Source organism: Lathyrus oleraceus, chromosome 7, assembly GCF_024323335.1.
Source record: "Lathyrus oleraceus cultivar Zhongwan6 chromosome 7, CAAS_Psat_ZW6_1.0, whole genome shotgun sequence".
Classification (NCBI taxonomy): Eukaryota; Viridiplantae; Streptophyta; class Magnoliopsida; order Fabales; family Fabaceae; genus Lathyrus; species Lathyrus oleraceus.
In genome coordinates, this window is record NC_066585.1 from 458,144,222 (window position 1) to 458,163,371 (window position 19,150).

General features: G+C 41.0%; 1 protein-coding gene across 1 annotated transcript; it reads right to left on the reverse strand.

The window, feature by feature from the left end:
- Window positions 1-18,556: 18,556 nt before the first annotated feature.
- On the reverse strand, window positions 18,557-19,150 carry LOC127104355 (mitochondrial outer membrane protein porin 2-like). Its single transcript, XM_051041536.1, has one exon. The coding sequence runs from the start codon at window positions 19,148-19,150 to the stop codon at window positions 18,557-18,559; it is 594 nt and encodes a 197-aa protein (XP_050897493.1).

Here is a 19,150-nt window from a genome sequence, read left to right on the forward strand (position 1 = left end):
AGCCGTAATGACAGACTGGAACGTGTTAGAAGAGAAATTCATTGAAAGATTTTTCTCCCATAACCGATTCATGGAATCAAAGACGGCCATCTCGGTGTTTTCTCAAGGAACCAGTGAATCTTTGAATGAAGCGTGGGAGAGATTCAAGTCCATGCTTAGGAAATGTAAAGGGCATGGATTTGATGAATTAACTCAAATCCATATCTTCAGAAATGGACTTCAACCAAACTGCAAAACGTTGTTGGATGCCACCTCGGGTGGCTCGTTGATGTCAAAAAGTGCCGAAGAAGCCACCAACATTATCAATCGAATGGCTTTGAATGATCTTCAGAGTCAAAGTCGTGGAAATTCTTTGAAGAAGGCGGGAGTGCTTGAGTTAGGGACGAATGATGCCATCCTTGCCCAAAACAAGCTCATCTCACAACAAGTGGAACTCTTAACGCAACAAATCAAAGAGTTAAGAGAACCGTCAAAAGCTAAACAAATAGCTTGTTGTGAACTTTGTAAAGGTGAACATGACACCAGATTTTGTCCACCTCCCGGTTTTGACGAAGTAAACTACATGGCCAATCAACGGGACTATCAACCGAGACAACAACAACCTTATCAACCGCACCCTCAACAACAACAACAACAACAATTCCAAGGGAACCAAGGGTTCCAACCTAGAAGCAACTATTATCATAACCAAGGTTATGGGGGTGGTTCTTCTAGCCGTCAAAACCCTCCCCAAAATCCGTATCAATCTCAACAACCGCCGGTAGTCAATTCTAAATTGGAAGAGACATTGACGCAATTCATGCAAATGTCAATGGCCAATCAAAAGAGTAATGACGCGGCCATAAAAAATCTTGAAACTCAAGTTGGGCAACTTGCCAAGCAACTCGCTGAACAACAAACCGGTCCTTCTTTTTCGGCTAATACGCAAACAAATCCTAAGGAGCATTGTAAGGCGATTATGACGAGAAGTGGGAGGGAGTTGGGTAGTGAGAATGAAAAAAGAGTTGAGAGTGAACAAAGAGAGAAAGAGAAAGAAATTGAGGAGGAAATAGTGGAGGAAAATGTTGATGGTGAAATAGGAGTGTGGAGTGATGAGGAAGTAGTTGAAAAGAATAAAAATAATGGTGAAGTTGAAAAAGAAAAAGGTGTGGAGATTGAGGAAAATAAAAGTGATGAGGTAATAAGGGAGGTAGTGAAGAAGCCTAGATGGAAAAGTGCTAGAATTGCAAAGGGAAAGGAGGTAGTGAGCGCTACTCCGGTCCAAAATCTTCCTTATCCTCATGCTCCTTCCAAAAGGGAGAATGAACGGCATTACGCCCGGTTCATGGATATTTTTAAACAGTTGCAAATCAACATCCCGTTTGCTGAAGCCTTGGAACAAATGCCAAAGTATGCCAAATTCATGAAGGACATACTAACCAAAAAGCGGAGGTATACGGAACCGGAGACCATCGTCCTTGATGCGAGCTGTAGTGCCATTATTCAAAGGACGCTTCCTAAGAAAGAGGTTGATCCGGGAAGAGTTACATTGCCGGTTAAAATTGGTGACGTTTATGTCGGGAAGGGACTTATTGACTTGGGGTCGAGCATTAATCTTATACCTTTGTCAATTATCAAGAGGCTTGGCAACATTGAGATTAAGTCCATCCGAATGACATTGCAATTGGCGGATAAGTCGACGACCCATCCTCATGGCGTAGCCCAAGATGTGTTGGTGAAGGTCGACAAATTCTTTTTCCCGGTGGATTTTATTGTAATTGATATGGAGGAAGATGATGATGCTCCGCTCATATTGGGCCGACCATTCATGAAGACCGCAAGAATGATGATAGATGTTGATGACGGTTTAATGAAGGTGCGTGTTCAAAATGAGGAAGTCACATTTGATCTATTCGAGGCGATGAAGCATTCCAAGGATAGAAATGATAGCTTTCGCATCGATGTGATCGAAGACGCTATTATAGAGGTTTCAAAGCATATTCATGAGATATCTCCTATGGAGTTAGCTCTTGACGACTCATTGGAGGTTTTCACTGTTGAAGAGGAGCTAGCTCTTGAGGAATGCTTAAAGGAACTTGATAGTTTGGAAGACCTACAACCGTGGGAAGTAGAGGAAGAAAACTTGAAGAAGGAGGTCATTGACGAGAAAGCGCCAATTGAATTAAAAGAGTTACCTTCGACTTTGAAATATGTGTTTCTAGATGAGACCGAGGCAAAGCCGGTCATCATAAGCAACCTCTTGACAAAAGAAGAAGAAGCCCGTCTAATCATTGTGCTAAAAACCAATCAAGAAGCTATGGGTTGGACTCTTTCCGATCTAAAAGGAATTAGTCCATCCTATTGTATGCACAAGATTTTGATGGAGGAAGATTTTAAGCCGGTGGCTCAACCACAATGCCGCTTAAATCCTACGATGAAGGAGGTTGTAAGAAAGGAAGTGGTGAAGCTATTGGATGCGGGAATGATTTACCCGATCTCGGATAGTCCGTGGGTTAGTCCTGTGCACGTGGTTCCGAAGAAGGGTGGAATGACCGTAATCCGAAATGACAAAGACGAATTGATCCTGACTAAAGTTGCCACGGGGTGGAGAATGTGTATAGATTATAGACGGTTGAATACCGCTACTCGTAAGGACCATTTCCCACTCCCATTTATGGATCAAATGCTTGAAAGACTATCGGGCCAACAATACTATTGTTTTTTGGACGGCTACTCCGGGTACAACCAAATTGCGGTTGACCCGGTTGATCATGAGAAGACGGCTTTCACGTGTCCGTTTGGAGTGTTCGCATACAGAAAAATGCCCTTTGGGCTGTGCAATGCACCGACGACCTTCCAACGATGTGTCCAAGCCATTTTTGTCGATCTGATAGAGAAAACAATGGAAGTCTTCATGGATGACTTCTCGGTATTTGGTGGGACGTTTAGTCTATGCTTGGCAAATTTGAAGACGGTGTTGGAAAGGTGTGTGAAGACCAATTTGGTGCTAAATTGGGAAAAGTGTCACTTCATGGTGACCGAGGGGATCGTGCTAGGCCATAAAGTCTCTAAAAGGGGGCTTGAAATGGATAGAGCTAAGGTTGAAGTAATTGAAAAATTACCCCCTCTGGTGAATGTGAAGGGCATCCGTAGCTTTTTGGGGCACGCGGGGTTCTACCGGCGCTTCATCAAGGACTTCTCAAAGGTGGCTAAACCTTTGAGCAATTTGCTCGCCAAAGACCAGGTATTTCTCTTCACCAAAGATTGTTTGCAAGCTTTTGAGGTTTTAAAAGAAAAATTGGTTACCGCTCCAATAATAGTCGCTCCCGATTGGAATGAAAATTTTGAACTAATGTGTGACGCGAGTGACTATGCTGTTGGAGCGGTACTTGGCCAAAGAAAAGACAAAACTTTTCATGCGATACATTATGCGAGTAAGGTTCTTAACGAGGCTCAAATAAATTATGCCACAACGGAAAAAGAACTACTCGCAATAGTGTATGCGCTAGAAAAGTTTATGTCTTATCTTATAGGGTCTAAAGTCGTTGTGTATACCGACCACGCGGCGATTAAGTATCTGCTAACCAAGCCGGATTCGAAGCAAAGGCTCATCCGTTGGATCCTCTTGTTACAAGAATTCGATGTCGAAATCAAAGACAAGAAGGGGTCGGAAAACTTGGTAGCGGATCATTTATCCCGCTTAGTGAATGTCGAGGTTACCGCATCGGAAAAGGAAATCCGGGAAGAATTTCCTGATGAAAAACTGTTTAAGGTTCAAGTTAGGCCGTGGTTTGCAGACTTTGCAAACCACAAGGCTAGTGGTGTTGTGCCTGCCGACCTAACTTCGAACCAAAAGAGGAAGTTCCTTTCGGATGCGAAGTATTATGTTTGGGATGACCCATACTTGTTTAAGTTGGGTAGCGATAACCTGTTAAGGAGATGCGTAACTGGTGATGAAGCCCAGAGCATCCTTTGGCATTGTCACAACTCGCCTTATGGCGGACATTATAATGGGGTTAGAACGGCCACTAAAATTCTTCAATCGGGATTTTATTGGCCAACTATTTTCAAAGACGCACATATCCATGCGCAAAGTTGTGACAGCTGCCAAAGAAGCGGTGGGGAAGGTAAGAGAGATGAGATGCCTCTCCAAAATATCCAAGAAGTGGAAGTGTTTGATTGTTGGGGCATAGATTTCGTAGGACCTTTCCCACCCTCTTATGGGAATGAGTACATGCTTGTTGCTGTTGATTATGTCTCTAAGTGGGTTGAGGCGATTGCCTCACCTCGGGCGGATGCCAAAACGGTGATAAAATTTTTAAAGAAAAACATATTTTCTCGTTTTGGAACCCCCCGAGTGTTGATAAGTGACGGAGGGTCACACTTTTGCAATGCACCTTTGGAAACAATTCTAAAACATTATGGTGTATCGCATAGGGTGACAACTCCGTACCACCCTCAGGCTAACGGGCAAGCGGAGGTCTCTAATCGAGAGATTAAGAGAATCCTAGAAAAAACCGTGTCTAATTCTAAAAAAGAGTGGTCCCAAAAATTGGACGAAGCATTATGGGCCTACCGTACGGCCTTTAAAGCTCCAATTGGCCTAACTCCCTTTCAATTGGTATTTGGTAAAACTTGCCATTTGCCGGTTGAATTGGAACACAAGGCCTTGTGGGCCCTAAAGTTTTTAAATTTTGAACATGAGTTGGCCGGTAACAAAAGGAAAGTACAACTACTTGAGTTGGAGGAGATGTGCAATGCCGCATACCACTCAAGTTGGTTGTACAAGGAAAAAGCAAAGAAGTATCACGACAAGAAGATCCGTAACAAAGAATTTGTGCCCGGACAATTGGTCCTATTGTTCAACTCCCGGTTGAAGTTGTTTCCCGGGAAGTTGAAATCAAAATGGTCCGGGCCATTTCGGGTGAAAGAAGTAAAAGAGTACGGGGCCATTGTCATTGAAGACATGGACGAGAAAGATAGTTGGACCGTGAATGGTCAACGATTGAAAGTGTATCTCGGCGGTCATGTGGATCGCGAGAGTTGTGCTCAGCCGCTCGATGCTCCTCTGTGAGCATCGCACCGTCGAGCTTAGCCGACGTTAAACAAGCGCTAGTTGGGAGGCACCCCAACATTGTAAGTATTTACTGCTTTATGTTTTATGTTGCATTGAGTACACTGTGCTAAACCCATGCTGGATGACTTGCAAGTGCTGCATTTGCCAATGCACTTGCTGTCATGCTCGCTTGCAGCTCGCTAGGCGAGACAGTAGCGAGCATGCTCGCTAGCTGCTCGCTAGGCGAGGCAGCAGCGAGCGCTGCAGTACTGTTTACTATTTAAATCTCAGCAGGGCCATTTTGCCCCAAACCTTCAAAAAAATTTCTGAACGGCTCTGCTGAGGAATTTGTGCTAGGCTTCTCAAACTCTTTCATTTGCATCTTTATAACCAACACTTGTTCGTTTCGGTCGATTGCGAACTCTTCTCACTTCACATTTCCGAATCCGTGTACCTAAGGTTTGCCCTACTACATTTTTCTTTTTGTTTTAACTCTTAATTTCCAAATGTGAATGGCAAATAGGATGAGTGTGGTATGGGAACATTGAGGTTGCATGTGGTATTTTGGAGTTTGCAAGTCTTGAAGATTTAGGTTTTCAAATTGGGGATTTAGTGTTACTTTAGGTTTTGCATGCAATTAGGCAATCCCCAATAGCATAGAACGATTAATTTTCATGAGAAATCATTAGGTTCTGATGTGGGAACCACTAGAGTACGGGTATTGGGGGAAACATCTTTGAAAATGCAGAAAACCCCAAAACCCGTAAGGTTCGCTAGCACTCGCTAGGCGAACCTGGGGCGAGCGTTCGCTGCCACTTCGCTAGGCGAAGCAGCAGCGAGCAAGGCAGTATTTTAAATTATGCTTTGTTGGCTAATCTGTTGTTTGGTGTGTGTTGTTTCTTTGTATATGTTGCAGATGGAGTCAAGGTCTGGAGCGGGTAAGAAAAGAAAGGGAGCAGCTACTTCCCGAACCGTGCCTATTCAATTCGATACCGACAAGTTTGTCGGTCCAAAACAGGCTGCACGGTACATCGCTCTGGAGAAGCGAAAGATACTTCCAGAGAAGCGATTTCTGATCAACCCACAGGGCACTTACAGAACTTTCGCCGGGTTGATAGACGCCAAGAAGTGGGATAGGTTGATAAGTCCCATAGAGCATTACGACATTGCGACAGTGCGGGAGTTTTATGCTAACGCACTGCCCGACGACGACGAGCCCTTTACTTGGGTTTCTAGAGTTGCCGGGCGTGCAATTCCATTTGACCGGGATGCTATCAACCGAATCCTTGGGGAACCGCTCCAGCTGGGAGCTGACCAGAGAGACCAATACCACACCGACCTAAGGCTTCACCGAGATGTCCCTGCCATTACCGCCGACCTGCTTTTACCTGGGAAATCGGTTGAGCCGAACCCATCTGGGGTTCCAGTGAGGTATCACCGGGAGGACATGACTCCCATGGCTCAGCTGATACTGCTCTTGGTTTTGACCAACATCCAGCCTAAATCACACACCTCTACTGTGCCGATCCCAGTGGCACATTTGGTCCATTCCATCCTCACAAATGTTGAGATAGATGTGGCGAGGATAATCGCCAATGAGCTGAAGACGGTGGTCGAGAGCGGGCTTAAGTCGGGGGCTCGTGTTAATTGTCCCCTGGCTTTCCCGTGTCTGATCATGAGCTTATGCGTTCAGGCAAGGGTGAGACTTCCGTCTCGTGGGCAGGTTAGGATCCCGGCACCTATCGATGATCGGTATGTGGCTAAATATTGTAGACCAAAGACTACCGGTGGCAATGCAGCCTCAGGAAGTACTCGGGCTTCTGATGGTCCTAGTGCTTCTACTCCCGGGCTTGATCCCTACCTACGAGCGGTGTGTGACTACAGTTTTGAGTGGATGGCGGCATCCCAGAGAGCTATGATTGATATGCACAACAGTATGCAGAGGTTGGAACTGCAAGGTAATGACCCCTCCGGTGCTCGAGCATTGTTGGCACGTGAGCAGTTTATGCTTAACGCTAATTGGCCTGTGGACAGGCCAGTCTATGGTGAGGGGGTGGGCGATGAAGCTGATGATGCTGATGATGATGATGAGGCTACCGGTTCTGAGGCCGGTAGCGAAGAGGAGTCCTGAGCCCTTAGTGGGTTAAGTTTTTTGTATTTTTTTTTTCAGTTTTTATGTTAATTCTATTTGTATCTTCGGATTTTGTATTTTGACCATGGTGTTGTACTATTGGGGTGTTTTGTCCCCCATGAACAAATTTATATTTTCAGTTAATGTTATTTATTTATGTTTTTAATTTTGTGTGTTTAATAAATTTTTGGTTGATTGAGTGGCAAACCCTTCTAGATTGGTTGCTCCTCAAGAAGTACCCAATGAAGGTGCATCCGAGCTTGGATGGCAATGATAAGAATAAACAAGTGAATGAAGCTAAGGTACATGGTTACCGTCGGCTAGAATTTTAGAATGCATTAGGAACTTTACTCTTTTTGGTAAATTGAATATTGTCTTTTTGCAACATAATTGAATGAATGCTTCATCTAGAACTTAAAACCACAAATTGTGAGGAAACCTCCATTGTTCACTTAAATGCTGGATTCTAATAAGTTTTGTTGATTCATGTGATTCATTATTTGTCTTTTATTATTGTGAAATTGTGGAAGCAATTAGAAATGATCAAGGCACTTGTTTTCTTTCGAGCACAACTACATCCAAAAACAACTTACCTGTGAGCAGAGAGAGTATTTGTTAACCCCTTTGAGCCTAAACAGTTGAATATCGGCTTGAAATAAAGCGAGATCTCAAAAATCTTTTTTTTACAACCCGGAAAATCTTGATTATTGTTCTTTTGCCGTAAAAAGTTAAGAGCATTCACTTAGGGTGTGGAAGAAATAAGTTGGGGAGAACGAAAAAGAATTGGTAAGTACCACAACTCTTGAAAAAGAAAAGAAAAACCGAGCAAGCATAGAAAAATATATGTATAGAAATTATAGAAAAGAAACATCTGTTTTGTATATTTGATGTGAAAGAAAAGAACAAAAATAGAAAAAAATGAAAATGAGTGCTTGCTTGGAAGAAAAATAGTGAAAAATAAAAATTGAGTTGTGGAATTTGTGTTGTGAAGGTTTCAAATAAGAAACAAATGAAACAAAGTCGAGTAGTGTGAATAATACTGTGAATGTCTCTTTTGCATCGGCACTTTCGTTTCAATGGCCTTAGAAATGACCCTTGTTTGTTAACCTAACCAAGCTTCAACCGAAAAGCCCTTAGTGATCTTTATGCTTCCACAGTACCATTTTTAATTGTTAGACATTGTATGAATCTATTTGATTTCTTCATTATTTGTTAGAGAGTGAGATTAGTCCCGCGGTTGCAAACGCGCAAAATCTTCATTCCTTATTCGAAGAGGAGAGATAGGATGATTCATTCAGAATGGTATTGTTGTAGATAGATAAATATTTTGCATTACTATTTAAGTTTTAGTTCTTATGTATTATTTTATTCGAACCGTTGGGAACTTGTATTTGCTGATTTCGCTTGTGTTTGAGCCGTTTATCCAACTTCGGAGAAACCAGTTTCTTAAAGCAAATCCTCTTGTCCTTCAAGAGGCATACTTTGCTTGAGGACAAGCAAGAATCTAGTTGGGGAGAGTTGTTAGATGCCCAAAAGTGCTTATTAGAGCTATCATATGTGGGCATCTTTCACTCTTTTTCCTTGCTAAAACTGTCAAAACCACATTTGTTTTACATGGAATGCATTACATTGATAAACAAGCTTGGTGCCTTTGATTTGTGTGTTATTGTGCAGGAAAGACATGAACTAATTGAAAATGAAGACACAAGAAAATTGGCAAAGGAACCAAAGAATACAAGCATTTCATCAACCTGCTCGCTAGGCGAGGCTGTGGCGAAGCATTGGTTCGCTAGGCGAGTTCCAGGCGAACAGCTCCAGTAAATTGTCAAATTAATTCGCTAGGCGAGCTGAAAGCGAAGGTGGTAGCGAGTTCATTCTGTTTTGGTGAAAAACGCAGCCAGCACTCACTCGCTAGGCGAAGCTCTAGCGAGTCCCCAGCGAGCATTCCAGTAGCAAAACCTCTCAACCTCGCTGGGGCGAAGGTTGAAGCGTGTCCTTCGCTAGGCGAAGGTATGTTCGCTAGGCGAACATGACAGTTCAGCAGGCCCTGTTTTCTCTGGGCGCAGGGGCCTTTTGTGCCCATTTTAGACCCTCGCTAGGCGAGCCATTCTGCTCGCCTAGCGAACATGACAGCCCAGCAGTGGTCTATAAGTAGCAGGTGCCACTTTTGAGCACCATACCTCATTTTTACCAACTTTTTCCACTTTTGTACTTTCTTCTAGATATTTTTGCAGCATTGTTCTTGGGATCTTTATGCCCTAGTTTTCATTTTCTCTTCATCTTAGAACCATCTTCTACAAAAAGAAGGTGGATTCCCATCCAACTTCGATTATCCGACTTGGATGTTGATCAACCTTCTTTCCTTACTTGCCGACCAAGCTACCATGAAAATGAGTAGCTAAGTCATCCATTTGTCAAGGTTAGATGTAGGTGATTGTCATACCCCAAAATTTGCCCATTAATATTTTAAGATATTTTTTAGGGCACTCCGACTCATTTTTATGACACTGATCTTAAAGGAACGAAGGCCCAGCTCACGAATGGCCCAATCCAGAAAATGGCCCAAACTGGCCTGTTCGCTACACGTTCGCTACACGCTCGCCTAGCGAACGTTCGCTACACGCTCGCCTAGCGAACCTTCGCTACGCGTTCGCTACACGCTCGCCTAGCGAACGTTCGCTACGCGTTCGCTACACGCTCGCCTAGCGAAGCTGACAGACAACAGAAAATTTCGGGCTTCATTCTGAGCCCATTAGGTCACAACAAGAGCACTATAAATACTGGCACTTCAGCCACCAAGAAGGGAGAACGAAAAAAGGACGAAAGGAGAACCCTAGCAAGCAAACCCTGATACTCATTGGAGGCAAACCTGGAAGGAACTCGGCGGCACCAAGTTCTACCTCCGCCCAATTCAATCCGATTTGCCGATTCGAAGTCACAACTCAGCTGCTAACAGTAATGAGATCCATAAGGCATAAAATTGGTTGAGATTATACTGATATCATATTCAAAAACCAGCAGCGCTCGCTAGCACATCGCTAAGCGAGCCAGTAGCGAGTACTCGCTAGGCCTTCGCTAGGCGAAGCAGGGGCGAATGGAACAGCGGCTGTTTCATTTTTTTGGCTGTTCTATCTTATGTTATTATAATTCTGCATCATTTGGTTTGAGTTCATGATTGTTGTGTTTATTTTATGGTGCAACTTTCAATTATATTTTATCTCGATGCTCTAATCCGTGTGTTGAATTGTGTAAAGGTTTACATGTTTCCAAGGAAATGGCCGGCTAGGCATTCCACCTTAGGGGTGGGATACCCTTGTGGAGTTTCACCCTAAATTACCTAATTAATTTTAATGTATTAATTTTTAATGTATTAATTTTAATGTATTAATTTTAATGTATTAATTGTAATGTGGAGATTCATCCTAATTACCTAATCGATTGTAAAATACGGCCTCTAAATATGTGATCTTGGACCTCTCTTTATTGCCTTACGATATTACGATATTACGGTCATGTCCCGCGAATGTGGGGATACCCTTAGCAAAGACCCTTCGATTAAATCATCATGTCCCTTTAAAATAAATCATAGTCCCTCGGATGTTGCCTTCGAATATATGATTTTGTCCCTCGATGACCCTTCGGTGTAGCCTACGGTTAAATGATGATCGTCCCTTCGAATGCTAAGGTATCCTTACAACTGTTGCCTTCAATGACCTATCGATGACCCTACAATGACCCTTAAACATCCAAAGGGTAAAATTACTTACTTCTCAATAGTAAGGACAGTTTTACCCTCATAAGGATAGGAAACGTTCATAACGACCTTAGGAAGGTATAACTCTCAATTACTGGATCACAACCTAAAATATTTTCAACACCTCACACCTTTCAAAACCTCTTTTGGAAAATCACCACTTGGTATACATTCATACTAGAATCATTACCGAGTTATATTTTTTTCAAACAACTTTCAAAACTAAACGAGATAACCACTTTGTATACATTCATACGAGAATCATTACAAAGTTAAACTCTCTTTTCAAAACATTTTCTAAGCCGTTCACAAGCACTTTTTCAGACAAGAAAAATAACATAAGTGATCCAGCAATTAAGAGCCCATGGATAACCATGGATACAAAGGGTGCTAATACCTTCCCTTTGTATAATGTACCTCCCGAACCCAAAATCTATTGAGGTCTTTCCTGTTCTTTTCCACCTTTCCTTATTGGATGAAAGAAAAGTCGGTGGCGACTCTTGCTATCCGCGACATTGCGATAAAAAGCAAAATACCCCAAGTCAGTTCACCGTATGACAGTGATTACTAGCTTTGTGTGTAAATGTAAGGATCCTCATATGTAAACTCTTTAACGGTAAATATATGATGAAAACTTTGTTTCTATTTAAAACTTTTTGTGTTGGTTTATGATCGAGAGATGTTTACCGACTCTTGACCTAGGTTTTCATCCAAACTTGTTTGTTAGCTAGAGATAGTAACGAATGATTTTGTTCACCATAAGGTTGAACCAAAAAGTTGTCATTTTGATAGATTGTGTTCGAGAGAAACAATGGATCAAAATGGCAAAACTCACAATATGTGTTCGAGAGAAACATATTGAGAGGACTTTGTGAAATGATTTATCATCTAAAGGAGTTTATAAGATTGTTGACCGAGCAAATACATGCAAAGTGATCATTGAAACCTAACTTTGACAATATTTCTCATTTAATCAAACCATAACTTTTACCGCAATTTATTACTTTTTATGCAAGATAACTTGATTAAAACCAAAACCCTATTGTTACATTGAGCTAAGATTAATACAACCATCGAACGGCGGTGATATCTTACAATCCCTGTGGATACGATAACAAAAACCCGACACGAAATATACATTTCAACACATTGCATATGCATTTGTCATCATGCATTTCATATCATTTCTCGAAAATACCAAAAAAACTCATCTCTCCTTTGTCCATGAAGCAAAGTGATTCTCAACACGCGTTAGAACAAAGAACCATGTCTCAGGAGATGATGAATGAGCTAAGAAAAAGCCAAGAAGCACTGAAGGAGGAACTTAACCTTTTGAAGAGCCAAATGAGATGGGTCTTGGAAACCCTGCAAGTCTTGTTGAGAAAAGAGGGTCACCCAATATACACTGCTGCAACAAGGAGAGCTATTACTCCACATCCATCTGGTGTTACCCCAAGTCAAGGGAAATTTCATGTGGAAGCTCCTCATCTACCGGCACATGGCCCTCCCCCAAGACGTCATCATCAACATCCTCTGGCTATTCCTCCTCAAAATCACCGAAGCCAGGTTCAGAACAAAAATCAGAATCAGAACAAGAGGAACAAGGATCATAATGACTTGATTTCGGTGCCATATAGCAAGCTCTACCCGCAACTGATCCAAAATGCTTTGGTGACCCCTCGAGCTCTCACACCTGTGTCACCGTACCTGTCATGGTACAATCCAAATGCAACATGTGAATTCCATAAAGGAGCATTGGGACATGACCTGGATTCTTGCTTAGCGCTGAAAGCCTTGGTGCGAGGGTTGATTAACAAAAAGAGCTTAATCTTTGAAGAAGATCATCCCAAGGTCAAGTGCGAATACCATATTGGGACAATGGGACACTCCATCGAGGAATGCAAGAGTTTTAAGCTCAAGTTGCAAGGATTGATTGACATAAGGTCACTAACACTCAAGGAGGAAGGCTCAGGTACATATACCTTGATTTCTGAGCCAGGTAATGAGAAAGGGAAAGGATCCTTGAGACCCCTCAAGGTTTTGTACCACAAGGAAGATGTTAGGGATGTGGCTAATGAGCTATCATTGTTTCCTGGTAAGAGCATTGAGATACCACCTTGGATTTCCAATGTCACGACCCATACCAATGAAAGAAAAGGAGAAGTGAGTAGTGGATCCAAGAGGGTTGCGTTCAACGATGAGAATGAAGGAAAAGAATTTGAAGATCATCATGCCAATGTCAAAAAGCTTGTTGATCCAAACCTTCAAGTTCGAAGAAGTCAATTCCCTAGAGCTGGCAATCATTTGGCTGTTTCAGCATTTCTTTTGTAGTTTCCTTGCATGTTGATTGTTAATTGCTTTTAAGCATTGTTGTTTTCTTTGAATTGGTAAGATTAATGAAATGTTTATGCATCTTTTGAATTAATCCATTCGTATTCACTCGTTTTTCATTTATGTTAAAAATAATAATAATAATAATAATACTCCTTTCATTCACTTTTGTTTTTCAAACTATTGTGTTAACAAAGATTGGGAGGAGGATGATGAAAACGAAACACCTGAAATTGTTGTGGTATGCTTTTGAGTAAAACCTTGTCGATGATGTAAGGCATTGTTTCAAATCCCCAAACACTGAAGAGATAAGGAGTTAATCCCTAGTCAACCACTTTGAGCCTAGAAGTTGGCGTTTATTTCGGATCTAAAACCCTTAATCTTAACCTGGGACAGGGTAGTTGTGTTCAGATAGTTTGATCATGCATTCGATCTTTCAAAAAATCGTCCATATGAACACCCTCCAATTAGGTTCAACCACATGTTATCCTTCGCGCACATGTTGAAGTGTCGAAGAAGTTAAGAAAAGCTAAAATTGGTGTTGGTTGATCCTTATCCACCAATAATGTGGCAGTCAATACCTTTAAAAAAAAAGCCCGCTAAATCAAATACCACGAAATGACTTAGGCAAAAGTTAGGGCATCCCGATGGACCAAAAGCTTCAGAGAAGCGGTCCAGGCAAAATTAGGGATAAAGAAGATCAATCAAAAGAGGTCACCAAAATCCTCAAAAAAAAAAAAAAAAGGTAACTGCCATTTCAAGAAAATTCGTCTTGAATCCTCATCACACCTTCGAACCTTCGAAGTCGAATGCGTGTATTGAATTAACTGAACATAGGAACTGGAGATCATCAAGAAGAAAGGGTGGGTAAAAATAAATTTTGAGCCTTATATCCTTTTGTTTCAAAAAACCGTGAACCAGACCACGTTACAACCCTTAAAAGACCTAATTGAGGCAGGGTTTATTTTGAAAGCATACTACAACAAGGTTGTGTTAACCTGACTCCAAACGATTTTTGTTAATCACTTGATGGCACCAACTTGCATACTGTGAATGACTTGATCACCATTGCGTTCTTATCAACGACCCGTTCACTGTATTTCACCCATTCATATCAATAAACTTTGATTTCAAATTTTGGCTTAAGTATTGAATTAAAATTACCATTTTTTAAATGAACAATCTTATTCGCGATTCAACACTTAGCATCAAAGAAATTAGATATACAATTGAGGAACTTGATGGAGTGAAAGAAGTCTATTCAGGGGCAAATCACTTTGAGCATCAGTTAATTCGAGCTAATCACCCTAAGGGTCATCTAGCCAAGAGTAATCTGCTTCAAGAATCAGACCGGGGCAAGCCACCTCAGAGCTCAGTAAGTCCAATCACTCCAAGGTTCAGTTAACTAGGAGTAATTTGCTTCAAGAATCAGACCAGGGCAAGCCACCTCAGAGCTCAATAAGTCCAACTATCCAAAGGACAGTCAACCAAGAGTCTGCCATTCCAACATTTGGTTAGTCAAGTTCAGACTACTGCAAGTTACAAACACTTGGGGCAAGCCATCTCGAGGTAGTCTCATGGCAAGTTGTTTCCAAACCCACTTTCAAGGTTAACATTGCCAAAGTCCCAACAAACTGGGGCAAGATGAGCCACAGAGGGGCAAAACCTCTTTCTTCATGCCTTCAAACTGCTCAAACAAATTCTATCATACGTCAACAACTATTGAGTTTTAAGACGAGTGCCCGAATTATGTAGCATGATTCATTAATCCTCCAAAAGGATCCATTGGCTAAGCCGTGGCCATCAAACTGGATAGAATCCTCCTTTGACAACATCTATCATAAAATATTTGGTTGAGTTCTCGGTGTTAAAGAATCATGAGCTTCCATATAAAAAAACCTTTACAAACTCCCAGTCTGCCCAGTGTCAGCATTCTCATAATCATGATCATTCATATATCATGCATAAAAGGAAATTCAAATCATGCATAGCCGAAATGTAATTCGTGCTCATTTTGCATTGACCCAGGTCTTGTTGTCGATCCTAGATCCTTTGACCTTTGATTCCAGTTTGTATTTGGTGCCCTTAAACCAACATCCGGTTTTCGCAGTCATTTTCAAATCCATTTGTTTGTTCAATACTATTCAGGTCATGTATGAACCTGTTGTTGAGCTTTATTCCGGTGTCAGGTCCCATGAACCTGCTCTGAAGATTTTTTTTCCTTTCGTTCAATACTATTCAGGTCATGTATGAACCTGTTGTTGAGCTTTATTCCGGTGTCAGGTCATACTTGAACCTGTTTTGAAGATTCTTTCTCTGTTTGTTCAATACTATTCAGGTCATATATGAACCTGTTGTTGAGCTTTATTCCGGTGTCAGGTCCCATGAACCTGTTCTGAAGATTTTTTCCTATGTTTGTTCAATACTATTCAGGTCATATATGAACCTGTTGTTGAGCTTTATTCCGGTGTCAGGTCATACTTGAACCTGTTCTGAAGATTCTTTCTCTGTTTGTTCAATACTATTCAGGTCATATATGAACCTGTTGTTGAGCTTTATTCCGGTGTCAGGTCATACATGAACCTGTACTGAAGATTTTTTCTCTGTTTGTTCAATGCTATTCAGGTCATGTATGAACCTGTTGTTGAGCTTTATTCCGGTGTCAGGTCATACTTGAACCTGTTCTGAAGATTCTTTCTCTGTTTGTTCAATACTATTCAGGTCATGTATGAACCTGTTGTTGAGCTTTATTCCGGTGTCAGGTCCCATGAACCTGCTCTGAAGATTTTTTTTCCTGTCGTTCAATACTATTCAGGTCATGTATGAACCTGTTGTTGAGCTTTATTCCGGTGTCAGATCATACTTGAACCTGTTCTGAAGATTCTTTCTCTGTTTGTTCAATACTATTCAGGTCATATATGAACCTGTTGTTGAGCTTTATTCCGGTGTCAGGTCCCATGAACCTGTTCTGAAGATTTTTTCCCTATGTTTGTTCAATACTATTCAGGTCATATATGAACCTGTTGTTGAGCTTTATTCCGGTGCCAGGTCATATATGAACCTGTTCTGAAGAGTTATTCTCCATGATTATTCCCCAGCATTGTCAGGTCATATATGAACCTGTTTGTTGTGTCTGAACCGGTTGTGCATTTTCTTTCTTATTCAGGTCTGGTAAGTCATATGTGAACTTACTCCCGAAATCTCTTGTACTCTGAATGCTGCTTATCAAATTCCACTTCGATTACTCCCCAGTGTGCGTTTGACTCTCCAGCAGGACTGTCTTCCCCAATGAGTTTGTTTTTTACCATTTGTCTGTCTCCCTGTGGATCGTCAGCATTCCCCACAGGTTGGTCTGTCTAGTAGCATCTCCTGTCAAGGGTCTACCATATCCCTAGCAGATAAAATCACAAAAAAGAAGAGAATCCTGCATTCATGCATATCATATCATATCATATCATATCATATCATATCATATCATATCATATCATATCATATCATATCACATCATGTCATAGAGATTCAGGATCAAAATCCGGGTCTTCTTAGTATTTAACCATCTCCCACTATGATCATATGAAGAGTGTCCTGCTTCATATTCTCTAGTAGAAGATACTTAAATAGGGGCAACTGTCATACCCCGATTTTGGTCCTGAACTTTTTCCATTTTTTTCATTTTTATTTGGCACTTGGCCTAAAGTTCACTTGCATACATTCATGACCAAAGGCAACCGTCCATTCCCAAATCCATATTTTGTGATAAACATTGGTTATTATTTAGCTTTTTGATCATGATGCTTTGTGATTACAAATTGGATTTTAGTTATTTGATTTTAATTTTCAATTTTAATTTAATTTCAAAGTAAATCTAATTCCAAATTTCAAGTTAATCTTAATTGTGTTTTACTAATGATTCAAACTCTAATTGATTTTAATTTCCAAATAAATGTTAGAGTTGATATCAAAGTAATTTTAACAAATTATAGATTAATTTGATTTTAATTGGTTTTATTTGGTTTTTTTTTATTTTTAATTGACATTGTGATTAGTCTCAGGTTATTTCTAAAATCCATATCCATTTTTATAACCAAACATGATCCATCTTCCATCCATAGTTCATCTCAAATCAAAATAGCACATACACACATTTCATAACATTCAATAATATTTAGCTTTCAAGCATTTCCAAAACCATATTCATACATACATGTTTCTCCCAAATGCACGTCCATTTTTACAACAGTAAACCATATTTCACCAAGTAAAAGCATCCTAATTACAAACCATGACTCATTCAAACCAAAGCCATTGCGTCATCCCACGGACCTTTGATTACAATGTTTGAAACGAAATGCAAAATTCAAACCAACACATTCACATTTCAAAGCTGCTACAACCTTGGGCAATCCCCGAAATTACAGCGGATTATCATTTGTTACATCCAATTTTCAAATTCACAAAATAGAACCTTCATGACAATACAACACACAAAAAGCTAACACAAATAATCCTAAATCTAGCAACTTTGCCGCCTACCAAATTCAGAGTTACTAATCTCATTGGCAGCACAATCCTCAATCCTCGTTTCTACACTTGGAATCACTCATTAACACTCGATTTTGATTGATGTGATTAAATTATGGAAAAATTCCCAAGATCAACAAGGAACCCACTCTTCTCAAACCCTTGTTAATGCTACTCAATGCTCTCAGTATCTGCTACCATTTAACATTGATGCTGCCGCTCAGGATGCCGTTTTGCGCGAACAAGAACTTGCAACTCAGAATATCATAAGGACCCAGAGAGAGGTGACAACTACCACATCACCTTCCAAGGATAATTTTGACATATTCTCTGCCCGTCATCACCCCAATGCTTTGAAGGAACATCTCTTGAATATGGCCACTGAGCATAGGTCTGAAATCGCTCTTAAGCATGGAAAACCTGCACTTCCACAAGTCAACACAGAAATAGGCAATGGATATTGTGTACCTGGTGGAGGTGCCTATAATGATATTCCCAAGCTTAACACTGATCCTGACAACAGTGCATTCAGTCTGCCCGAATCTAAATTTGATAGATATTCAGAGCAGACATCTGCAGGTAAAGAATTGCCCGAGTTCCTCAAGCAGAAGTTAAGAGCTCGGGGTGTTCTTAAAGATGATATACATACCAAAGATATTAAAGGTACTTCAGCTGAACTTAGGGGAAATGAAAACTTACCTCCAGGATGGTTTGTCATGAAGGTGGAAGCAAAATATCCGGGGAGTGGTGCATTTTACTATTATAATGAAAGTACCGGGAAGAGTCAACGGGCAAAACCTTGCGAAGCATCCTTAACTGAGCAATCAACACCGTCTTTGAATCTTCCGGAAAATTGGGTGGAAGTATGCGAACTCGGCATCTTCAAACACAATCCAGCATTATACTTTGTAAGCTTCCCAACACTTGTGGAGTGGCTAGTTTCCGCGCCAAATGCAATCCCAGGAGTACCAATTGTCGCAGAAAAATCAATAGCAGGGTTGCAATTTAAAACAACAGAAGTAGTAAAACCAGCATGATCATGAAGATATTGAACCTCAATCTTTCCGGATTTGTAATCAGGTAATCGAATAGAAGCAACGGCTTTCGCAGAAGACACAAAATCTGTGAGAGTAAATGTTGTCAACACACTTGATTCAGTATCAACTTTGAAAAGAAGAGTATTCTTTTTGTGGTTAATTTGAGCAGCAACATCACCGGAGGAAAGTCCTCTACTCTTCAATAACGTTGAATGCAAATCGATGCCGGAGTTGGTGGAGGAGGATATTGTGAACCGTTGATCGGAGTTGTAATCTTTGGTAAGGATATCTCTGGATAATATTCCGATGTCGGAGAAGATACCGGGGCCTTTGGAAAACAT

What these genes read in the sequence shown, in the direction of transcription:
- LOC127104355 (XM_051041536.1), bottom strand. Translation starts at nt 19,150, where the DNA reads ATGTTTTCCAAAGGCCCCGGTATCTTCTCCGACATCGGAATATTATCC.